This window comes from Tachypleus tridentatus, chromosome 10, assembly GCF_004210375.1.
Source record: "Tachypleus tridentatus isolate NWPU-2018 chromosome 10, ASM421037v1, whole genome shotgun sequence".
Taxonomy (NCBI): Eukaryota; Metazoa; Arthropoda; class Merostomata; order Xiphosura; family Limulidae; genus Tachypleus; species Tachypleus tridentatus.
The window spans coordinates 141356639-141381070 of record NC_134834.1 but is presented as its reverse complement, the minus strand read 5'-3'; the positions used below and the strand labels follow the sequence as shown (position 1 = coordinate 141381070).

The 24432-nt window shown below is 30.4% G+C and overlaps 1 protein-coding gene across 3 annotated transcripts in view; it reads left to right on the top strand.

Moving 5' to 3' along the window:
• Positions 1–24432, top strand: part of mTor (serine/threonine-protein kinase Tor) — a 218302-nt gene that overhangs the window by 135602 nt on the left and 58268 nt on the right. For all 3 annotated transcript variants that reach the window (XM_076464082.1, XM_076464079.1, XM_076464080.1), the window contains 9 exons: positions 2294–2433; positions 6489–6589; positions 7335–7450; positions 8684–8761; positions 9510–9617; positions 15212–15337; positions 15662–15793; positions 20417–20535; positions 23622–23739. In XM_076464082.1, coding sequence (XP_076320197.1) covers positions 2294–2433; positions 6489–6589; positions 7335–7450; positions 8684–8761; positions 9510–9617; positions 15212–15337; positions 15662–15793; positions 20417–20535; positions 23622–23739 — 1038 coding nt within the window. The remainder of the gene's footprint in view (positions 1–2293; positions 2434–6488; positions 6590–7334; positions 7451–8683; positions 8762–9509; positions 9618–15211; positions 15338–15661; positions 15794–20416; positions 20536–23621; positions 23740–24432) is intronic.

The following is a 24432-nucleotide window of genomic DNA, read 5'->3' as shown; positions in this document are numbered from 1 at the left end:
AACATGTAAAATGTTATTCTACAATCTAACATTAGACCTCTTAAAAATTTTGTTTTTAATGTATTGTAGAAAATGTCCACTAAAGTATATTTATCTCTGCTTGTTTACATCTATTCAAATGAAGTACACACACATTTTAAGGACAGACAAAACTGGGTATTATTATAGCAGACTTAACTTCTTGAACCTGAGTAGATGCTGCCAGCATTGCCCCTTAGTGTTACAGTGGTATTTTTGTGGATTTGTACTACTAGAAACTGGGTTTCAGTACTCTTGGTGATCAGAGCACAGACAGCCCTTTGTGTTTAATAACAAACAACAGTTGCCAGTGTCTGGCTGAAAACCTTGATTTACCCACTGGACAGTGATTTTAGTCCAATAATAGTTATATCTCTTTGACCAAAATTTAAACTATATAATTATCTACCTTTTATGAATGGAGTGGACATTTTATAAGTTAAGACATAAATTATTATGACATGTTGACTAATTCTGACAGAATACCCAAAAAATGTGTTGAAGCAAACAACAAGGGGTGTAAAATGTATTAAGCTATGTATTTTGCATTATGCTGTTTGTGTTGTCTGGTATTCAGTCAGTTTTTTTTTTCCATTGCATCAGTTTTCTTTGTAGCATTGATCCATCTACATCTAATACTAGTAACCTTTAGTTTTCCAGTTTTCTTCACAAGTATACAGTGATTTATCGAGTAATAAGAAGTAAAATTAACTTTTTTGAAGAAAAGTATTTTTAAACATAGGGCATCTTGTTATACATTTATGTTAGAGTAAATTTGTAGTACTAAAGTGTTATTTGTGTTCAGTTATTTATCTGCATTCATTGAACACGTAAAAAAACAACAACATTCAACTAACTGTATGACCTCTGCAGTGCACCAGTGGCAAATATGATAGCCTTCTTTAAGATTTTATTTGTATAAAATAACTTGTATAAAAATCACTTCATTAAATGTTCCTTTCTTAGTAATGTATAATTTTATAGTATGTTGATTCTATACTTAATATGTGATAATGCAATTCAATACCAGTGTGTTTAAAAATGTGAATGTAATAACTTGCACATGTTTGAAATTTAATTACTACTTGGAATGTGTATGAAATCTAAAGTAACTACTAGGTTTATTTGTATGCTTAAGGAAATGGTTCCAGTTAGACTATTTGTACCCACATATATGTAATTGTGAGTGATAGCTCAAAAAACTGCTTTTGTAGGCTGAAATCACTTAAAAGCATTCTGTATCCTTGGCATACATTTGCACAATATTTATATTCAAGACTTTTTAGAATAGATTTTATTATTTTCAAAGCTTTTATTTTATTTATAGCTACGAAATATTCAACAAAATTTGTTTATTTTTGTATTTATGATATCATGCAAAATATGCAAAATAATTTTTTAAGCAACAAACATGAGTAGAGCCTACAGATGTATTAATATTTACGTATTCTTATGAGTAGAGTCTATGGATGTGTAAATACTTACGTTTTTTTTTACTCATTTATTTAATGGTTTTACCAACACAATCAAGCAGAAAGTGTAATATTTTCATATTAACATGTAGTACACACTATGTAAAAAACATTCTGAAGTAATAAGAACAAACACAACCTCTTCATCATCACTTTGTTGTTAATCTGTTTACAGATACACATGTGATAACCATAAAGGTGAATAATAAATCAAAAAATAAATATTGTCTACCTGAAATGAATTGTAAGTAATAAGATGAAAGGTTTGACCAAGATTTAAATTTGGGAGTGTAGATGCTCATATTCCATGTTATTTATTATTACTGATACCTAATTATAATAAAATTGTTAATAAACTTACTTTGGATAGCAAAAAACATAGTTTTAAAGTAAAATAGTTTTCCTTAATCTTCTTTAATATTTGTAACAATTTGACGTATTGCAGAGTGAGCAAAGTTACATTTGGTATTAATATTTTTCTTAACATTTTTACGACCTAGTGAATGGACTTGTGTTACAGGAACAAATCAGATTGCTATAAACAACATAAGATCTCTGACCTTATTTGTTTATCATCAGAGGTTAGTAGGGTAACTAGTTAACTTTTATACCTACATTTAAACTGTGGGGACATAGAGTTACATTAACAATAATTTGAATATATTGAAATTATTGTTTGTATATCTTGAAAATAACTTCTCAAAAAATATTTTGATATGAGGAAAGTACTTTTATGTGAGAAGCTGCTTTGTTATTCTGGTGTTTTAATAAATTATTAAACCTTCCATGATCTTCTAAATCAGAAAGTGAAGGAGAGATGGTATGAAAAACTTCATGACTGGGATAATGCTTTAAAAGCTTACCAACTTGCTAGAGAACAGAATCCTGATGATGTGGAGTTGATCCTTGGACAGATGAGATGTCTTGAAGTTCTTGCAGAATGGTTTGTAACTTTTAAGATTAATTTTTCAACCCAAGTTTCTAGTGTTATGTTTTACATGTTAATAAACACTTTTAACATTGAGAATTGAGGCTGAATATCTGAAATTGTCTTCAATGGTATTTTGATGGTTATTTTTTTACTTTATTCTTTGCCAAATGTTCAGGGCCTCCACTTTCATATCATTAATGTATAACTGAGTATGTTGATTCAGGGTTTGCAAAACATTACATGTTGAGTGGATAGAACAACAGCTTTTGTAACAAGAAGAAAGCGTATGATAAAAATACAGGCTCTTACTGTCAACAAAGTAAATAGTATATTAACAGGGGGAACACAGGGTATAAACTAATTGATATCTAATAACAAAACAAAATTCTTTGGTTTATTATCATGCTAAATTGATAATATAGTCTATTACTAAAAATGACAACAAAACAATCTGTTGTTACTAAACTCCAACACACCACTTTGACCTTGAATTCCTGTAAACGGGCATTCTTGAGGTGGCCCCCCAGGATCAATCGGCTAGTCCATTTGTGTCAGGGTTAATGGAGTACCAGCATAGAACGTCCACAACTGGTGTTGTGGACTTTGTGTCTGACACTGGTGTTCAGGTATAGTGCTCACAAAACCCTGGCATCACTGCAGTGCCCTTAAGGCACTGTAGTGCATCCCCTTGCAAGACTTCATGGTGGATGGGGTCAGTGGGCACCAAAAAATTTTCTATTTATTATGGATACTCCTAAAACAAAAAAATAACTCAACTTGAAACCATCGAGAAAAACCCAGCTGCTGGAAAATGACCACACATTGATGAATCTGTACAGCCTAACTCACCACTTGAATCTGTCCTGCAATTCCTAATTTTGCATTCCTTAAGTGACAAACCTCTAGGGCAGATGCAGATGTCCCCATATTTCATTCAGAAGGACTTGCTGGCTCCCCTAAATTGGTAAAAAATCTACGTTTGGGAGACATCTTAGTGGAAACACCTTCATCACAGCATTCCAAACTCCTCCTGACATCAAAAGCCTTGAGGGACATACCCATTGAAGTTACTTCTTATTCCACTTTGAATACTTCCAGAGGAGTCATAGTTGAAAGAGATTTAAGGACTGTCCCCGAATCAGAGATTCTTGCATGTCTCACCAGCCAAGGTGTCACAGCAGTATGCTCAATCTTCGCTCAAAAAGATGGAATTCTGGAACCAACAAATGTTCTAATACTAACATTTACTGTACTACGTCCTCCCACTACAATAAAAGCAGGATATCTGAATTGTAAGATGCGACTTTATATTCCTAATCCTGTACGATGTTTCCATTGTCAATGATTTGGTCTTTCAAAACAATCTTGCTGTGGTTTCTTACCTGTGCCCGTTGTGGCAATAAAGACCATAATGCCACCGAATGCCAACTTAAACCACATTGTATAAACTGTAGTGGTAAGCATCCTTCTTATTTTACCTCTTGCCCTAAATGGGTGGAAGAAAAAGAAGTACAATGTCTTAAGACAGTTAACAATCTCACTTACACACAGGCTCGAAAATTATTATTAACTATTCCGACCATAACTTATGCTGCTGTAACTTGTTCTACTACTACAGTGGGAATCCAAACAGAACTTACCCTATCCCCTACACAATCTTCACCAGCAAATCTTAATGAAACACTTCCAAAAATCAACACAGTTCACGAATCAGTGTCTCCTTCCATCTCTGTTCTGACCACATCTTCCAGTCATTGCTGAACTTCACCTTCTTCATGTCGAGATGTTTCTATTGGGCCTCCCTCTCTTGATATCCCAAAAATTAAACAAACGCCTCGTCTGTGCCCTCAATCATTAGTACGTGTACTGGTAAATTCAGACCTGACCATTCGAGCTAGAGCAGGATCCATAGAGGGGGATAGACTCACATTCAATAAAGAAAAAAAATGCGGTCGTAAGCAGTAGGACTCTACCATCTTCTCCTCTGAAATAATTACACATGGCCACACTAATCCAATGGAACTATCGAGGTTTCCAATCAAATGTGACTCGTCCAATCCAAACGTGACTATAGGTCTGTGGTCTATGGTTCTTCCAGAACCTCAGCACTGAAAATGTTGGATCCTATCCATCACCAGGGGCTTCAGCTTTGCATTGGAGCTTTTTGTACTTCTCCCGTGCAAAGTCTGTATGTGGAATCTCATGAACACCCTCTATGTATTTGTTGTTTGCAACTGTCTCTAATATATGCTTCCAAACTTTGATCCTTACCACAGCATTCTGCCTGGAGTTGTGTTTTCCAACCACAATGGACCATACTTTTTAATAACAGAAAATCTGCCATTATTCCTTTTAGTATCTGTATCAAGGCACAATTAGAATATTTGGATTTATACTTGAATAACATTGCAATTTCTTCAAATCAGTCTATTCCACCATGGTAAATTACTGTCCCCAATTGTAACCTGTCTTTGAGTCATCTGAGGAAAGCAGATACACCCGATTGGAAATATCGCTCTTTCTTTGCTGAACATCTTTCATATGATCCATCCATTCCTATATATACAGATGGTTCCAAGTCAGGTGACTCAGTGGGCTCAGCCATGGTTTGTGGCAGACAGACTCCCCCCTACAGTTTCGGTTTTTACTGCTGAATTGTATGCCATCTCTCTTGTCCTAAATCATATTGAAATAATGCAGTATACAAATTGTACAACATATACAGACTTACTCAGCTGTCTATTGGCCCTGGAATCATTCCATGATAGTCAGCACCCTCTTCTCATCAATATCAAAAACAAACTGGCCCATCTTTCTCTCTCATCCATCTCTGTCCAATTCTGTTGGATACCAGGTCATGTTGGTATTTATGGGAATGAGCTGGCTGACAGAGCAGCAAAGTCTGTCTGTTCTGGATCTATCATCCTGGTTCCCATTCCATACATGGACTATGGTCCGGTTATCAAATCCAGACTGTACACCAGATGGCAGGCAACCTGGAATGAGCAACACAATAACGCTTTTTCAAATCAAACCATCTGTAAGTCTTTGGCCCTCTTGCTTCTGTAAGGATCGAAGAGAGGAGGTTGTTTTGGCAAGGCTACGCATTGGTCACAGTTTTTTAACCCACCACTTCCTTTTATCTGGAACTGCTGCTTCAATGTGTGGTTATGTGGCACTCAGATCACAATCATCCACATTTTATTATCATGCTGTCGTTACAACCTAGAACGACGACACCATTTTAAAGATATTTGCAAGGCTGTTTTTCTCCTTGACTTTGGCCCATGTTATAGGTGAGACTGCCCATCTCACTCATGTTTTTACATTTTTAAGAGTCATTGGTTTTTTACACTTAATCTAAGGTTTTTTATAAGACTATATAGTGTTTTAGCATGATTTTTTTACACATTTTAATGTTTTAACACAATTTCTTTTACACATTTCAATTTTTCTTTTGACTTAAACCCAGGACTGGAAAGGCCAACTTCAGGTGACTGTCGGCAAGAGTGTACTTCTTGCTTCAGTATTCCTGGCAGTTCCTAATTTTACATATTTTACTTTTTACTTTAATTATCCTGTACCTATACTGTACCACATTTTGTTTGGCATAAATAGCCTTGTAGCTTTGTGCCAATAAATATTGAATAGCTACCTACCTACCTTCCCCTCTGATATATTATGTAGTGTATTGGAAGTATATCTGTGTTTTTGATAACTAGCAGTGGACATATTTAAAATTAAATATGCCTTTCATGGGAAGTAATATTAGTTTTCTTTCACACAAATACTAATTTGTAACCATACCATTATTTAGTTTAGAATTTGTCCACATTCATGAAAAAAAAATTCATCTTATTTCTTTAATTTTTGTAATAAGTTAGAGTTTATTTATTTTGGAAAGAAACTGTGCAGCATACAATATGTAGATGGATACTGTAAACGATTTATCTATGAATTTATCACATATTTTAAAAACTCATAAATTTTAATTGTAATTACCAGTAAGACTCAGATTATATGAATGTTTTTATCCAGTTAAATCTTATCTTTTTTCCTTCTGCTAGGTCTAAATTGAATGACCTGGCCAAAGAATCATGGAACAAGTTTCATGATCTAGATTGCCAAAGAATGGCACGAATGGCTGCGGCAGCGGCCTGGGGCTTAGGTAGTATTATTAACAATTTTCAGTTTAAGTTACTATTATCTCAGCAGTATTGTTTCACTGTAGTCTGCTTGTGTTTGTTAAGCTGTTGATTTATTTTTCACTTTCTTTGGCATAGTAACAATACATTCATCATTATGAGCAAGAAAATATTTTAAAGAAATTAAATATAATAATTTGGTGTTATTGAAATTATAGTACTAGTACTTTTTCTTCTTGCCAATCTTAAATCACAAGCCACTTGTTCGACCTATTGGTAATTCTTTAAATGTGGTAAAAATCTATTAAAACAAGCAATGCGGATATCTAAAGTAAACTTACAATAGCTATAACTGTTAAACAATGTTGTTTCATAGACTGAATGCCTAGTGTGATTATTTTAATAATCAGGACATTTTAGTGAATGTTGAATGATACTAGTTTATAAATTTTTCAAAACTAGAACAAAAGTTGCATCTGATTTCCTGTAAGGAAAGAACTCTTAAACCATTTTTTAACAAACACCAAAGCAAACAAGCTTCTACTTTTTTTTAGAGAAGGTAATAAGAGTTATTTTCTTGTATAAGTAAATAGTTTTATTAGTTCTTGTCAACTGTATAAGCTTTGAATTTTATGAGGAACTGCTTGAGAAATGTTAAATTATGAATTATTCATTTCTGAAAACATTTTACCTCTGCTACATTTTTACAACATATTGGATACTTTCATTTATTTTTCCATAGAAGCTAGATAATTTTTTTTTTTTTAGGTGCTTGGGCAAATTTGGAAGAATATACCCAAGTGATACCGAGGGAAAGCATGGACAGAGCCTTTTTCCAGGCAGTGTTGTCTGTTCATAGAGATGACTTTCAGAAAGCTCAGTTGGTAATACAAAAACACTTTAATCATTCTAGTTCTATACTTATTGTCATCATAATTAATAATAGAAATGTTTCTAAAAGTGTACTTTTTTTCATGCTTTCTTTGAATTTTATATCATTAAAACTAAAATTACATACTTATTGTTCATGAAACTAAGAGAAACTTAATGGAGTTTTGTTTTTGATATCAGAAATGTATTACCCGAGGTTTGTCATGATTTGGTTAAAAATATGATTAAAGCTTATAATTTTTAAAGCAAAATCATGTGTTTATACAAATACAATAATGATTTAAAAATTACTTAAGTACTAAACCTTAAGGAGCTACAAACAAACCTGTTAACCCAAATGAAAGAACAGTTTAACTGAGCTAATTTAAAAATTACTTAAGTATTAAACCTGAAGGAGCTACAAACAAACCTGTTAACCCAAATGAAAGAATAGTTTAACTGAGCTAATTGGAGCTGAAAAGTCTGTTTGTACACAGATGACACTATGTGATTAAATAGTCTTCGGTTGTAACTAGTTTTGTAGTTCTAATAATTGCTTGATCGAGGTAGCTAATTAAGGGTTCAATTCCTAAGTAAACAGGTTTTCTTTCATTCCAAAATAATGTTTAGAATCAACTGTTAAGATGACAAAAGAAACTGGAGTTTGTCTTGGTATTATTAGCTCAAGAACAATAATGGCACTAGTGTTCACTACACTGCTGCCGTGTGTTGGAAACTATTGAACATGATGTTCAAATTAAACATGTTGAACCCTGAACTGAGTGAAATTCTTAACCTAAGTTATTATTGGAGGTTTAATGTGTGAGTTACTTGTATCTTATGGATTTTAATTACAGTAATTCTGATTTAAAAAATACTGTCACTATTAATTTATGCACCAATGTAAGGCAAGCTAGGGTGACTAAATAAGATAAATAGTACTAATAATTGATAGCTAATACAGTTTAAATTATTAACATGTAAATACCTGATTTGTATAACACAAGGACCAGTCTATACTGTAGGGAAGAGGTTTGAAGTATTTTGTGTATTGAGTGTTTTATAAATATCCTGTGACATTATAAGAGTGGGTAGAATCAGGAATAAAAATAAATAAGAGTCTAACGATGCTCATGTTTTTCAGATAATGGAAAAATTCACGTGGATTAGACCAATTTTTTATTTATGCTGTAAAGTATAATTGTGTTTTATACCCTAACATGTTATTTGTTTATGCATTTCTACAGCATATAGATAAAGCTCGTGACCTCCTTGACACTGAACTTACAGCAATGGCTGGAGAGAGTTACAACAGAGCATATGGTGTAAGTAGATCTCTGTTGTAAGACACTACAGAGTGGCTATTCTAAATATTATTTTATATTTTCTTTACCCATAGCATCAAAACACATTTTTAGGAAGTTATTTTTTCTTCACTAATGTTACCAGAATCCTTTTATTGAGTGATGATTCCTTTTTACATCTTTTTTTATTAAATTTACCCTATGTATATATGACTGAAACACAAACAATGTGAGTGCCAGTATTTTATTTGCTAAAATGTTATCTTATTAAAACAAATGCACAGTAATGTAGAGATGTAGACAATTGTTCAGTTGGTTTTTATATATATGTGTTAAAGACAATCTGTTTATATACGAGTGCATATACACTTGTTTATTGATCATTGCTAGCACTTAGCTGTGATGTAACTTTTCTTAAATGAACAGTAATAAACATTGCCTGCTTTCATCAGACCTTGCTGATTTATGTTGATCTATTATTTCATTTATAGTAGTCTAAAGAGAAGTATGCATTATGCAAATAATGCGTACTTGTACAACTTGTGTTTATATCGTATCATGAATCACGGGATCTGTCCTATGTCAGAAATAGTTCTTATCACATAAAGATTAAAGTGTAAGAATGTTTAAACTTTCTCAACAATTTTGCAGATAATTGTAAATGAGGGACCTGTTACTTAGTTTTTTAATTACAGTTGACTAAACCTAGTAGAGGTATTGTGTCAATTATATAAGAGCAACATTAATTCTTTTCTTCCTGTGTATGTAGGCTATGGTCAATGTCCAAATGTTAGCTGAGTTGGAGGAAGTTATACAGTACAAACTGATTCCTGAGAAAAAAGAGGCAATCAAGCAAAAGTGGTGGGATAGATTACAGGTATTGATAATTATTTAACTTCTGTAAGAAAGCATACAGTATGTTTTGCTTCTTCCACTTGATAAGTAAAACTTATCTTCCAGTTAAGTTTAATATTCATACATATATAATACATGATTAATTAGAAGTAATTTTCATTGTTATTGAGTTAACTTTTTCATTTATTTTGATATTTCAACTTTACTTGGTTATTCTATTTTTATTTGACTTTAAGAAAACAAGGGAAACCTTTGTGATAATAAAAGATGAACATAGTTATTTAATTTCTTGTTTTGTTGTTGAATTTCATACAAATAATTAATAATCTGCAAAATTTGTAATATTTTGTTCATCTGTAGTTAATTAACTGAAATGTTTTAATATAAAACAAAGCAATGATAGTATTGTAAGAATATTCTAGGCATTCTGGGTCATTGCTGTCTACTTCTTTGTATTAAAATTAGCGTGGCCACATTTTGAAATGTAGAATAGTATGTCTTACATCAAAAGCTCTGTCTTGTGAAGTGTTTGGGATTAAGTTAAGCCACATTTTTACATTTTTATGTATATAGAAATTTGATAATGTTTGCTAAAACTAATGCAATAAGTTGTCAGTGGTTTCGTTGTTCTTACTGCACCGTATTTTTCTTAAGTTTTGATTTTCTGCAGATATCTTAAGTTTTCCATGCAGTTCTGAGCATTTGTTTGCTAATTTGTTTTTTCTTTGTTTTTTTATGTATACTCTGAAGTAAAATATGCTGTGTATTGAAGAATTATATTTATTTTACAGTGTAATTTAATAAAAGTTTTACTCTATATATATATATAGATCATATATTATGCATGTATGATAGAGACAGGGATAAATGAAATGATTGCATTATCAAAAATATTCTGTAAACAGTCTCAGCAAATTGCATACTTATCACGGATAATTAGTAATTATAACATTACAATCTTCTAAGGCACATTAGGAGTATGGCTTCTAATACACAAAGCTGTAGTATTGTTTCACGTAGTTTTTCTTATGGGTTCTTTTACATGTATTTTTTACCCATGTTAATATACATATGAATTTTCTTTAAAATATGACCTCACATCTTAGCATATAATTGTAAATATTGAAAATATACACATTTATATAGTCATAGAAGTACAATATTTAAATTTTATGCTGTAAAATGTATTAAAACATATTTTATAACATTTAGTTAGCCAAGCAAAAATTACAACTTTCATTAAAAATGTTTTTTACTGAAATATATTAAGAATATTGTTTGTTTTCCTTTCTGTAAAGAAGTTCTAAACAAACGTTTTTATTGCTACTGCTTACCTGTTATATATTTTAAGTTCAACCTAAACCAGAGTTTCATTAAATTTTACAGAAAATATAGTAATTTATATTTTATTACATTTTAAATAATAAGAATAAAATCAAACAGAAACTATTCTTTATAAAGCATCATATTCTAATGCCTGATCAACATAAATTTTCCATACCAATGTAACACAATATAAAAATATGTAATTGACTAACATGTGAAAATAGATCTTCTAGAAACAAGTCGTAATCATGCTTGGATAAACTATGGTCACTGAAACAAGTACACAATTGGCATTAAAATTAAGTCAAAGATCTCCTTCCACATCTCACAACTGCCATAATGGAGTTTTTCTTCAGTAATTCATTGTGCTTTTGTATCCACATCTATTTCAATAATAAAAAGCTTAATAAAGCATAATGATTATTACAGTTTCTTAGAAATTTTCAATGGTAAAGTCATGCACATTGAATGTAGTATTTCTAGACTACAAATAACTCCACAAGGAAGTTTAGGAAGCACTTATTTAGATTAGTGTTGGTCAGAAATCATTGTTTGTGGAACTTCTTTAATGATTTGTAATGGACTTTTCATCTAACCTCAGGATCCCCTGCTGAGTGATATGAGGGGAGGTACCATTCAGATCTGACTGTCATGTGTTTTTCCTATGCATCAAATAGAACCAGTAGCTAGTAGAATGTATTTAAATAGTTTGTTTTGCCTCCATGATAAATTTCTAACCAACTCTTGTATTCTCTTAATACTGATGAGAAAAACATAGGAAACTTCAGTTTTCGACTAACATATTTAATTGAAAATAAAGACGGCTTAACTCTGTGTATATGGGTAGAAATCAAAGTGTGCATTTCATGGCCTTTTGCAGGGTGACTTTCAACAGTGTTGTCAGTTATTCTCTTTATACATATTGCTAATTTTGTAGCAGTTCTTGATAGGGGAGAGTAAATATGAAATAACATATACAAGGATACTGAAAGAAAATGTACATGTATTTCAGATGTTCTAGTAGGTATAAAAATACAAACACTATCACGAGCAAAAGTATTTTTATTCTTCACATGAACATAACCTTGCATTCTGAGTTGTCTGTGTGAGACTTAACATTGTCAGATATCTTCAGTATAAATACTTTTTTCACACATTTGATACATAAACATGTGATACACATAATAAAGTTGGAATCATAGTCAACATTTCTTCTCCTATTCACATTTAGTTAATACAGTACTCATAAAAATTGGCTATTAGATGAGTCATTTAGATTACAATGTTAAGTAACACTAGTGATAAGAATAACTGGAACAGTAAATTCTTGGTATGTTTTATAATAAATTACTTTAGAAGTCTGGATAGTACAAGTTTTGTATATGTGAAGAATTTTTATGTTCATATAAACATTTTAGGCCTAAATAAAATTTGGCTACCTCTGATTTGAGACAAGTGTTGCCTTGAATCAAAATCAGCTGCTTGTTGGACTTGTGCAACACAGTAAATATTGAGATTAGATCATGTAATAATTTATAGCATTAATTATTAACTCCTTGTGTAGTAAATGATTAACTACTGTTTTATTTACCTTTAAATAATTGCAAGACTTTTATATTTTTAATGGTCATCATCATAGTAAGCTGTATACATTTTCTTGTATAATTCATAGCTGGTATTTGATATATCAATTTAAATTTGTGAAATTACTTTGTAGGGAAAAAAGTGAAGTGTTGACGAGTGTCTTGATTATCTCACATATGGGCTTGGTCAAAATCAATCCTTAAACCACTATATATTCATGAAAGTATACCTGCCATAACTCTGAATGTTCTTAGTATATCTTCATGAAATCTGACTAACTTTTAGTAAACATTACAAGTCTGTTGTACACAACAAATCAGTTGTTTTTTGTATTTTTTTAACAAATTATCTTTACCAAAGACTTGTCTCTGAATTTATGAAGCCTTTACTGAGTCAATTCAAGTCAAGGTGATTTTCATCTTAAGAACAAAAAACGTTTTTCATGATACAGTTTGATATTTTATTTGCATAACTTCTTGGACCACCTAAATGAATATTAGTTTTAGTTTCTTCAGGAAAATTTCATATTTTATCTGATAGTGTTATATTCTCTAAAATAACTGTTATTACCTTTATCAGTTTGACTGATCTTGTAAAAGCCACATAATAAGAAATAATAAAAAAGTGAAATTCGTCATTTCGTTTTTGTTTCGTACATACAGTGCAAAACTGATATAAACAAAGAATACAGTGTATTATAATATTTAATTTAACCAGCTTTTTAATTAAGCTTTAAGGTAATTAAAATGATTAAATTGCCTTGTTGAGGTGACTCAACAATAGAAAGCAATTATAATAAAACATTAGGGTGAATAAATCTTACATTGTTATCAGAATGAACTAGCCTTATAAGGAAAATCAGTAAATTGAAATCTGCTCTTTCTATTGGTTATAAATAATATAACAAGTTTAATTGCAAATTATTAACATTTTATGATAGACAGGTCATGATTGGAGAATATGGCATGTGGATTTTACTTTGTGCTTTTGTGTCTCAGCAGTGTTCTGGTGTAACAAGAATAATGTTACATTTTAGCAATATCTACAGTATGATAGGTAATTTATGTTAAACTCAGAAGTTCATATAGGGGTAGGAAGAACCTCTAAAATGGGGCTGTTTGAGGTGTCAAGTGGTATTGATAAGTAAAGATTAAGAATTTGATTGAAATATTTTTTTAAAATTAAAAAACAAAATTTTATATTATGGAAAATTTAAATTATAAACTTATTGATTCTGTGTTTATTGATATACAAAAATAATAAAGTAGTTTAATTAAATTTTAATGTAACTATGTAGAAAAAGGTCACAACAGGTTAACTTTTATCTACATCTTATTCATATAGTCAAGTCCCCAGCTGATCAGGAGAAAAGCTGATGTAAAAAAAAATATTACTGGGTGTAACTGAAAATTAAACATGACCGAACATATTTGTTCTGGGCACAATGTTCCTGTAATACAGCTAAATTTGAATAATTTTATTATGGAAATAAAGTGAGTACTGTGTCCTCAATATTGCCACATTATTCAGTTGTTTCTAGTGTAATACCTGAATACACAGTTTAGTTGTTAAGGTTTCCGTAGATCATCCACAAAGGTTTTTTTTTCAGTTTTTATGGTATTTTGTACAATTCATATGATGAATGTAATAGATATTGATCAATGTGAAAATGAAATTTAGATTAAGTAGGTTATACATGATAAATAATTAATGTTTTGAGTGAACCTTTGAATGTTCATTCATCATAATAGACTTGGTTTCTTTTTCATGCATCTGTAGAAGTTGAAGTACCTGTTTTTTGTCCATGCTAGGAACTTTAAAAAATATGGTGGTTAAATGCTATGATAGATAAAAAAATTCTAACTTTTACACATTCTATTTAGAACATAACATATTACTACAGTATTTATTTTTACCAACCCAAAGTTTTGTATATGCTCTAAGGTCTCACTATGTATATACTTAAAGCATGGTATACACTGTAAAATGGCCAAGATGGCCTTATATAAAGAGGTAGTGAGAAAAGTGGTAGCAGTAGGGGGTGTATTCTGTTACCTGCTTTCAACACCTAGTTCTGAACCTTCCAACACTATTTTATGTGATTGATTAATTGAGGGTGATTGGCTGCAGAAGTGTCTTACGGGATGAAGTTGTAAGGTCATGGGTCAAAGTGAGATGTAGGTATGATTCAAGAAATGGTATATTTCTTGATATATTCTTCATATATAAATCTTATGGTGCCTGTTTAAATAGAAACTTCAGCTGAATTTATGTATTATTCCAATAGCATTGGCTATTTTATTTTCATTGCATTCTGCTATAGAGAATGGTAGTGCCCTCTTTGAGACATATATAACATCCCCCCCTCCATAATATGTTGTGTTAGAGAAAATTTAATTATATTTTTTTCCTCCTCTTATGTGTGTGTGTTAAAAATATGGTGCCAGCTAAGAATGTAGTTAATGTTAACTTGTGATAAAATAAATGCTTGATAACATGAGTGACAGTGGTGGAAGGGTTGTTGGGACCCCCTTCCCATTAACTATCATCCCATAATATTTGGTTGAGATTGATCCAGTGACCTGGGGGTTAGTTAGATAATCGACAGATAGTTGCACAGGTTTGTGGTTTATAAAATAGATTATGTGCAAGATAATACAAGTTTATATTTGAACTTATTTTTTCTTTCCATCTATTTGGCAACAGGGTTGCCAGCGGGTTGTAGAAGACTGGCAGAAAATCCTACAAGTTCATTCTCTAGTAGTTCCTCCACAGGAAGACATGAGGACATGGATTAAATATGCTAGCCTGTGTCGTAAAGCTGGGAGGATGGTATGTTTGAAAAAATGTCATAATACATGGTGTGATAATGTTTCATGTAGCTCTTTTTGTCAAATAATAGCTATTATCATTGTGATTAACCAAGCTGAATAGTATGGAATGACATTTAGTCTTATCAATACTTTTTAATGGAAAAGATTTTCCTAGATTTCAAAATATGGTTTTATTTCATCTAGGTGTCTCAAAACTATTCCAAATAAGAGTTTTATAGTGTAAAGGTTACTTTAATGAATTGTTTTTATTATCTTTGAAACTTTAAAGCTTATTTTTGAACAAACAAACAAATACTGTTTACTTTCTTGAAAATTTCTCTAGAATCTGTCCCATAGAACATTAGTTATGTTGCTTGGCATTGATCCTAAAGGACATCCTGACACAGTTCTTCTCACAACTCATCCACAAGTAACTTTTGCCTACATTAAACATTTGTGGAAAAAGAATGAAAAGGTAAGATAAAATTTGTGACTGCTATTTGGAATATTAAGTGTAACAATGTAATTTGTTTAAATAAGTAATTAATAGAGCTGTAATGTTTAATTAAAAAATTTCAGTTACACATATATATAAAATTTATAAGTTTTGTTGTCAGGCTTCTCCAGAAATCAGGGAATAAATGTCTTATTTTCAAAATTGTGTAAAGAAATGCAAAAAGACTTCATTTTCTTTTCAGTTGATTTTAGTAACTTTAACCAATTGTTCTTTGAATGGCTGTTTTTTATTTGTAAATGTTCTTTCATGAGAGAATATTTCTTTAATAAATACTTTGTTTCCTAACCTTTAACTGTTTGTACTTGTAGATATTTTGTTTGAAGATTCATATTCTTGCTGAAAATTGCTGGATAAGTAAAGAAACAATAGTAGCTGTAAATATTGGATTTTATAAGTCTTCTAAATAAATACAATGATAACACTCTGGTGAAATGGCTGTGTGAAATATGTTAAGGACAATAACTTTTTGTCTAAAATAGGATAATTTATTCCAGACTTTAAATAGTTTCTTATACTGCCACCTCATGCCTAGTCTAAACATTCATAGCATGGCAAGAAGTATTAAACTTTGACTTGCAATGGATTCACGATGGGGAAACCAAAGTTTAATAATGAAGATGAAAGTGGTTGACAAAAGATACAATATTTTATTTACAAGTTTGAACATTTTGGAATAACTCATTCCATCACCAGTGACATCTGAAAATTATATTAAAAATATGATTGTTGCTACAAGTATAATCATTTGTTTATTTATTTATCAGGAGAAGCAGAAGTGGATGGATAAAACAATGTTTTATATATATATTGCACTGTGGCTAATTTTTGAATGTGAAAATTTAGAACAACTTGTGAATCATTAAGGGTCAAGTGGTCTTTAGCTATGAGGAGACTTTCTGTAACATAGAGTTCAGGTTTGAAAATCCTGTGATGATGATAGAGAAATCACTAAATGAGATATTGTGACCTGTGGTTTGAGAATGTGTACCAATGGATGAGTGGCATGGTTTAAGTAGAGGAAGATTTAGTCTGTTAGATACTCAGGAATTTTCACAGACTAGTTCTTAAGTAGTATTTTATTTCACCAATGTGCATGGCCTTATTCAGTCACAACATGCATATTTGTACAGGAGCCATGAATGTAGTTTAGGTACTTGATCTTTGTACTGAAATAGGTGTTTAATACACAGACTAGGTCTGTATATTATTCTAACTTTAATTTGAGGGGAGAAGGTTTTAATTAAATATTTACTTGTTTTGAAAACCCTTAAACATCAGGATACATCCACAGAAAAAGGTTCATTAAAAGTAATGTATTTGTAAGTTCTTAGTATTTCTCTAGTCGTCTTGCATTTGCATGTTAGTTAAAACATTCAAATAACTGTTTTAATGTTTGCTAAGATTCATTCTATTCTGGTTTTTCCAAAACAGTTTATATATATTTATTAACAAATAAGTGTGGCAAACGTATAAAGTCAGATACATGATAAAACATCATTTTGTTTCTTAATGAATTTTGAAGTATAAGCCAAAACTTGATTTGTAGTAATAGTTGATGTATTGTAGTTATGTACCAGTTAAGAAATAAAGAAGGATGTGTAAGCTACAAGCAGATTATGATCTTTCTGAATAGTAACTTTTAATTGAACAACATTGATGATATATGGCAATAAGATTACTTTCTTTGAAGGGTGGCAGAACTTGAAAACATAGTGCTTTATAATGTGTGTATTTTCATAGATCTAATGCAAAGAACATGATGTCAAACAAATCATTTTTTGTGCTTTATGACACAAAATAAAGTGTTACTAGAGCAATAAATGTAGGGATGGTAATTTAAAGTGCATGCTGGAGTAATAATGTGGGTATGGTGATTTAAAGTGCATGCTGGAGTAATAATGTGGGTATGGTGATTTAAAATGCATACTGGAGTAATAATGTGGGTATGGTGATTTAAAATATATAATGGAGTAATAATGTGGGTATGGTGATTTAAAATATATACTGGAGTAATAATGTGGGTATGGTGATTTAAAATATATACTGGAGTAATAATGTGGGCATGGTGATTTAAAATGTTTACTGGAGTAATAATGTGGGCATGGTGATTTAAAATATATACTGAAGTAATAATGTGGGTATGGTGATTTAGAATATATACTGGAGTAATAATGTGGGTATAGTTATTTAAAATATATACTGGAGTAATAATGTGGATATAGTTATTTAAAATATATACTGGAGTAATAATGTGGATATAGTGATTTAAAATATATACTGGAGTAATAATGTGGGTATGGTGATTTAAAATATATACTGGAGTAATAATGTGAGGTATAGTGATTTAAAATATACACTGGAGTAATAATGTGAGGTATAGTGATTTAAAATATATACTGGAGTAATAATGTAGGTATGGTGATTTAAAATATTTACTGGAGTAATAATATGATTTAAAATATTAAGGTTAATAATGTTTCTTTCAGATACTTCTAAGATATAAAACTCAGATTGCATTTACATGCCTTACACATCCAGGTTCTTTCTTTGTGCATTATCAGGTAGTCCTTTACAGAGAAAATTATAATTAATAGTGTATTAAGCTGTATCAAAAAATAGGTTAATTGGTAGGTGCACTTAAAAAAGAAAAACATTAGTTTGATCCTGGACTAGAGTACATAGCTAACACTAAACCTAAACTACTGGCAGTACAAATTTGTAGTTAACTGAATCTTAGTTCTCAAGTAATTATACAATACAGCCAGGAAAATACTGACAATCGAAGTGAAGAACTTGTTACTTAATAATTATATTTATACATGAAACCCCTGATCACATTAAATAGCACTCTTTTTTAATATTTTATAGACTGTATTCAGTAACCAGTGTACTGTATTTATGTAATATTTTTTCATTAAAACATTTGTTTTTAATACTTTAACCACTAATTTTATAGTCTTGTGTGAAAACAGAACTATAAGGAAACAATTTTACAACATAACCGACCTACCTTAATAAAAATGCAATCCAATTATTCATTGGTTTTGATTCTGTCACACTTATTGCAATACTTTGTTGAAGCTTTTCCTAGTGAGCTAACAGTATGTAAAAGAGAAAGTTTCTAAACTTGACACATAACTAACTTTAAGGTGGTTGTTCATTATTTATAAAATATATTACATATGTATATTTAAATTTCTCTCTTTTGTTTAAATGATTATATGCCATACAAAATTAACTAGGTTATTTTTGACCTGATGATTGAAGTTCTTGACTTTTAATTTGTGGATCATGGGATTGAGACTTGTCATTGAACATGCTTGTATTTTCAGCCATGGAAGCGTTATAGTGTAACAGTCAATCCTGTTGTTCATTAGTTAATAATACCAGGGATTTGGCCTTTATTCTGTTCTACAACTTTTAAAATTAGAGGATACTAACCTCCAAGTAGCTTTACTCAAAATTTGACAAAAGCATGGGAAATGGAGGTTTTTAAATTTTTTTATAACATAAGGTATTTTCTTAGTGGAATATATTGTACATATTGCAATTCTAAAAAACACTTTTTTATTATTTGCCATTAAAGTTTCTTTTAAAATAATTATGAGCTCTGTATGAGCTCAAAGATTAAATGATATGCAATACAAACCCTGGGTTACATTTCTAATTTAAGGCATACACTCACTAATAAACTGTTAACCTGAAGATGGCCTAAGAAGGTTGAAACACTGTTCTCTGCTTTATTAGTAAAAGTGTTAATACCCATGCCAGCTGTCCTGAGATATGCAGTACTAAAAGTGCTTGTCATAAGAACTCTGGAATACCTTCATCTTGTTGAAGTATGTATATGCAGGTTTAAATGCAGATATTTGGATTGTGTGTGATCTGAAAAACCTATATTTAATGCGAGTTCTCTTGTGTACTATATATGGTAATAGAATCAGCCAAAATGAGTCTTAATTGTAGAAACAATAATTTCGTATTGTAACTTCACCTGTTTCTTGAATTAAGATTTTCTTCTATGTTCCAATATGCTACGTCTGTGCTAAAATACAATATTTGATTCACGGCAGTTGGCACAGCAGATAGCCTAATATGGTTTTGCTCTAAAACAAACAATTATGCTGTTCAGAAATTAAAGAAAAAAGTCTTATTAATATTTTTACTTCATTTGACTCTGTTTTAATGTCTTTATGATTTTCATTTCTTGATACATGTGTAACTGTGGTTGAATTATTTTTGTTAATTTAACCTCATTGCAAAACTGGTAGTCTGTTGTGTGAGGCCACTCTTTTGCTTAAAGTATGTTTGTTCAGTACAACTTCATTTTTATGGTATATGTTTATCTTATACATCTGTACTATATTTTTCTGCATAAAGAAATCTCATGAACATTTGTTTTAATTTAGTTAATACGCATATTTCATGATGAGGTTGGGAGAAAATCTCATTCTAATGCTTTCTTTCATTGTAGTTCATGCTACAAACATAAAACATTATTTAACATTCATTCATTCAGTGAGAATAATTGTGTCACTAAAAAAGTTTGCATATCTTTCAACATTGTTGAATATCTTTTAGGACTTGTCATTTAGTCAACTTCATCAGTTTGTACAGAATTCCCTGTATCCAAAAGTTCATCATATGCAAGTGGCTGATGAATCTCTACCAAAAACTGAATTGCACAAACTTTTAGCCAGGTAAGTTGTAGTTTGAAATTATACTTGACACAGTTGTATTAAATTAGTGGTTTAATTTGTATGAGAGTTTAAAGTTTTTGTCTTTTTTTTTTCTTGTTTTCAATTTCTAATAATTTTATCTTTTTTAGAGATATTATCTCTACAAGGTCATTGTTCATCATTTGATCAACTTTATAATTATGAAACTAAATGCTATAAATCTAGATTTTTTGTGTACCTTTACAGAACTTGGCAAGCATTTAATAAATTTTTCCTTTTTTACAGAGAAATTCAGAATTATTCAATAACTTATCCTTACTAAAAATGTATGAATTGTTGAAGTCCTCATATTCCATCTCTCATATCTCTTTCTAGCTTAAACTGTAAAGAAATCAGTGTACAGTGAAAAGAAAAATTGATAAATATGAAATAAAATATTTTTTTTTCTGTTGCACTGAGTGCAGTATTATTCATGAAGTTCCAAATTACTCATTTTAGCTGTTTTAACTCTTAACCTTCTTCACATCTGTTTTCTTTTTTAATTTCATGGTCTTGTGCCTTAATTTGTATTAGTTGTGTAAAAAGCATTAAATTATAGTGTAAGTCTATTAGCTGTTTCCTGTTGCAAGCAGCAGCTTATCTAATGTCACATTTTGCAACAATGCTCCAGTTAGTGTAATCTTAGACATTTTATTGAGGTTTTGTTAAGCTGAGCTAAATAGTGTGCATCTTTTACATCTTAAGTGATCTTGTTAAGAAAAATATACTATAATAGAACTCTTTCTTATATGATGCCAGAAAAACGTTTTTATTATACGATATGCAACCCCCAAATTCATAAAATTTTTATCTCGTATCCATTTATATTTTCAATAGAGGTCATGATTTTCCCATTTTGCCACTGTTTCCTGTCTTGGAAAACATTATTTTTATGCATTTTCAGGGTTTGGATATGACATCATGCATAAATTGCACTCAGAACTATTACACTGGTACCATTTATATAAATATAATGGTACTGTCTGTTTTATGTCAATGTAAATACTGTACAGGATGTAGAGATCTTCACCAAAATTGATATGGAGGTTCATTAGGTACATGGGGAAGTACACAAAAATATTCAGTTTTGCATTTTGTGGTTTTCTTTTACCATTACTTTGCTCCTATTGATGGATTTTCACAATATTTTGCCATGAAGGTTTGATGGGTCCATGAGGAGATACATGCAAATTTATGGTTTCAAATTTTGAATTTTGCTGTTTTTCTTAAATTGTATATAAAGGGAAAAAAACTTTTCATTTTCTAAGATAACCTTTCCTTAATCATGAATTTATGTAATTTCCATCCAGGGTACGGGTACCACAGCTGGTATATATAACAATATAAACTATATACACATAAAATAAGGATTTATCATACTCACCTTGTATTCAAACTGATTGCATTTGAGTAAAACGTATTTGAGGTTTATTCTTATTGATGAACGGTAATGGTGGGAAAACAGAATATGGAAGCTTAAAATTTAAATAGAAAAGAACTGCTTTTTCTACTGTTTATAAATGTATTTATCAACTATGTACAGTTGATTAGCCAACTGTATCAAAAGTCGGCAAGAGAGGGGGAGGGTCTTATCTGGCAGGCTTGACAAATTTTATTGCTATCAGGTAGTAAAGAAGATAGGAGGTTCATAGTTTATATTCTTGTTTCTGATCACATATAATTTGACATTTCTAATTGGTAGTAAACTGCAGCAGTCAGTTTTAGAAGTCTAAAAATTCAGAATCAAGTAAATTGAAGATGAGACACACATCACATAACACAGAAAAATGAAGTTTGAGATTCTTTCAAACATTTTTTTTTTAAATTAACATGTATTAATATTATTTATCCAGTATAATTGGAAATTGAAAATAGTTCAGTTTTTGAAGTAGAAGCATGTTATGTCAATTTAAAAATTAAAATAACTTATTAATTTAAATGTTTTTGATTAAAAAACAAACCAAAAACAATTTTCTGTATATGGCTTAACAGCATATGCCATAATCTTCTATTATAAATATTATAACTTCAGAGTTGCTCAGAAATGAAAAATTTGTAATAAATTGAAATTTTTCTTTAGTGTTGAAATACTTGTACAAATGTTAATATTTAATAAAGAAACTTTACATAAAATTATTCAAATATTTGTGGTAAATACAAAAACACATTACATAAATATAAAGATTTATAATTAAAGATTATTTTGCTGGACATTTCCAATAGATGTATTTAGTCTAATAAAATTCTTTAAACATCTTTGAACTATTTCTGTGCATGTATTAACACCATTATCTCAAATAAATATCAAAGCTCTTATAAAGGGTAGATAAAGTTTGAAAATTAGTAGTTACTATAGACTACAAGTATAATTCATGGTGGAGGTTGTGAATTATACTATCACAGATAACTTGGTTAGGTTTTTATATCACTGTAATTTGTTTAGTGTCATACCTATTAAATAATTTTGTCCTTTACTACTATAATAGTAGTAAAGCTACTAATAGTTGGCTACTATTACGCCAACATCAGGAGGTAATGTTTTCTTGCCTCTAAACATAGAACCTTATTTCTTTTCACCATTCTTTCAGTTTGTATTTCTTTGAGAGCAGCCACCTACTCGCAAATTTCTGTGAGCAGTAAAAGGTGATACAGATGTGGGGGTGTTTTGGGCTTGAACAACTACATCTTACTGTCCTAACTTTTGTGTTTATTCTTCTTTCTCTAACATATGAGACTATTGAAATTAGGTTTTGATCAGCAGAAAAGGTTCTCATGTTTGTATCACCACTTGATTGGATGTAAATGCTTATCCTTACTTTACTGGAATATTTACTACAGTTCATCCTCTGTACTGTTTACTTCTATAATACTGGATTTGTTCATTTTAGTATTAGTTCTCTAAAGAACTACTATTATACAACAGAGTTCATCGTTTGTATTTATCCCAGTAGGATTCAAGAGTTCATATCATCAGTCACCAAATCTTAGCTTGTATGTAAACATAATGAAAATAATAAATGATTATGCTCTTCTAAGTTTAAATTTCTGTCTTTTTTTGTACATGTTAGGTGCTACTTGAAGCTAGGTCAATGGCAAGAAAGCCTACAAGGAATTAATGAAAAATCTATTCCCATGATCCTTAAGTATTATTCTGCTGCTAGAGATTATGACAATAACTGGTATAAGGTGGGTGTTTAGTATTTTTCTACCTTATAACTACTTCCTTTTTTGCATGTTCAGGTTAATTAGTGTTTGTTTTATATGGACTACAGCATGAAGAAAAAATGTAGTAATGAAATGATATAATGTTGTAAAATAATAAAAACTGTTTCACTAAAATATAGTATCATTATCATCATTTTTAAAAGGTTGTGAACTTGAGTATTGATATGTTATCTAGGCGATGCATCAGAGTATTTATATTAAATGTTCATATAATATTTCATTGTCTAGATAATATATTAAAGTAGTCAGATGAAGTACTAATAAAGAAGCTCATTGTTTTGAACTTTTAGCTTTAAAAATTTGTAACAGACAGTAATAATTGGTATAAATATAGTACATTTTTCAGTCAGAAGCTTTTCCTGGACTGAAGATAGTAAACGAAATGTGTAAGAGTTGTTTATGAATAGATGATTTTGAACTATAAAAAATAGAAAATTTAATAAGGAACACCATCTAATGCTTAAAAAGGTAATAATAAGGAAATATGTTACTGGACAAAATTTATTTTGAAATTTAAGCTGATAATACACTTGCAATGGGAGAAAATTACTGGGACACAAAGTTAAAAACTTAAGAAAAACAAAACATTTATTTCAGAAAGTTAAAAGACATATCTTGAAAAATGTTAAAGTATTTTTCATCTAAATGCTTACA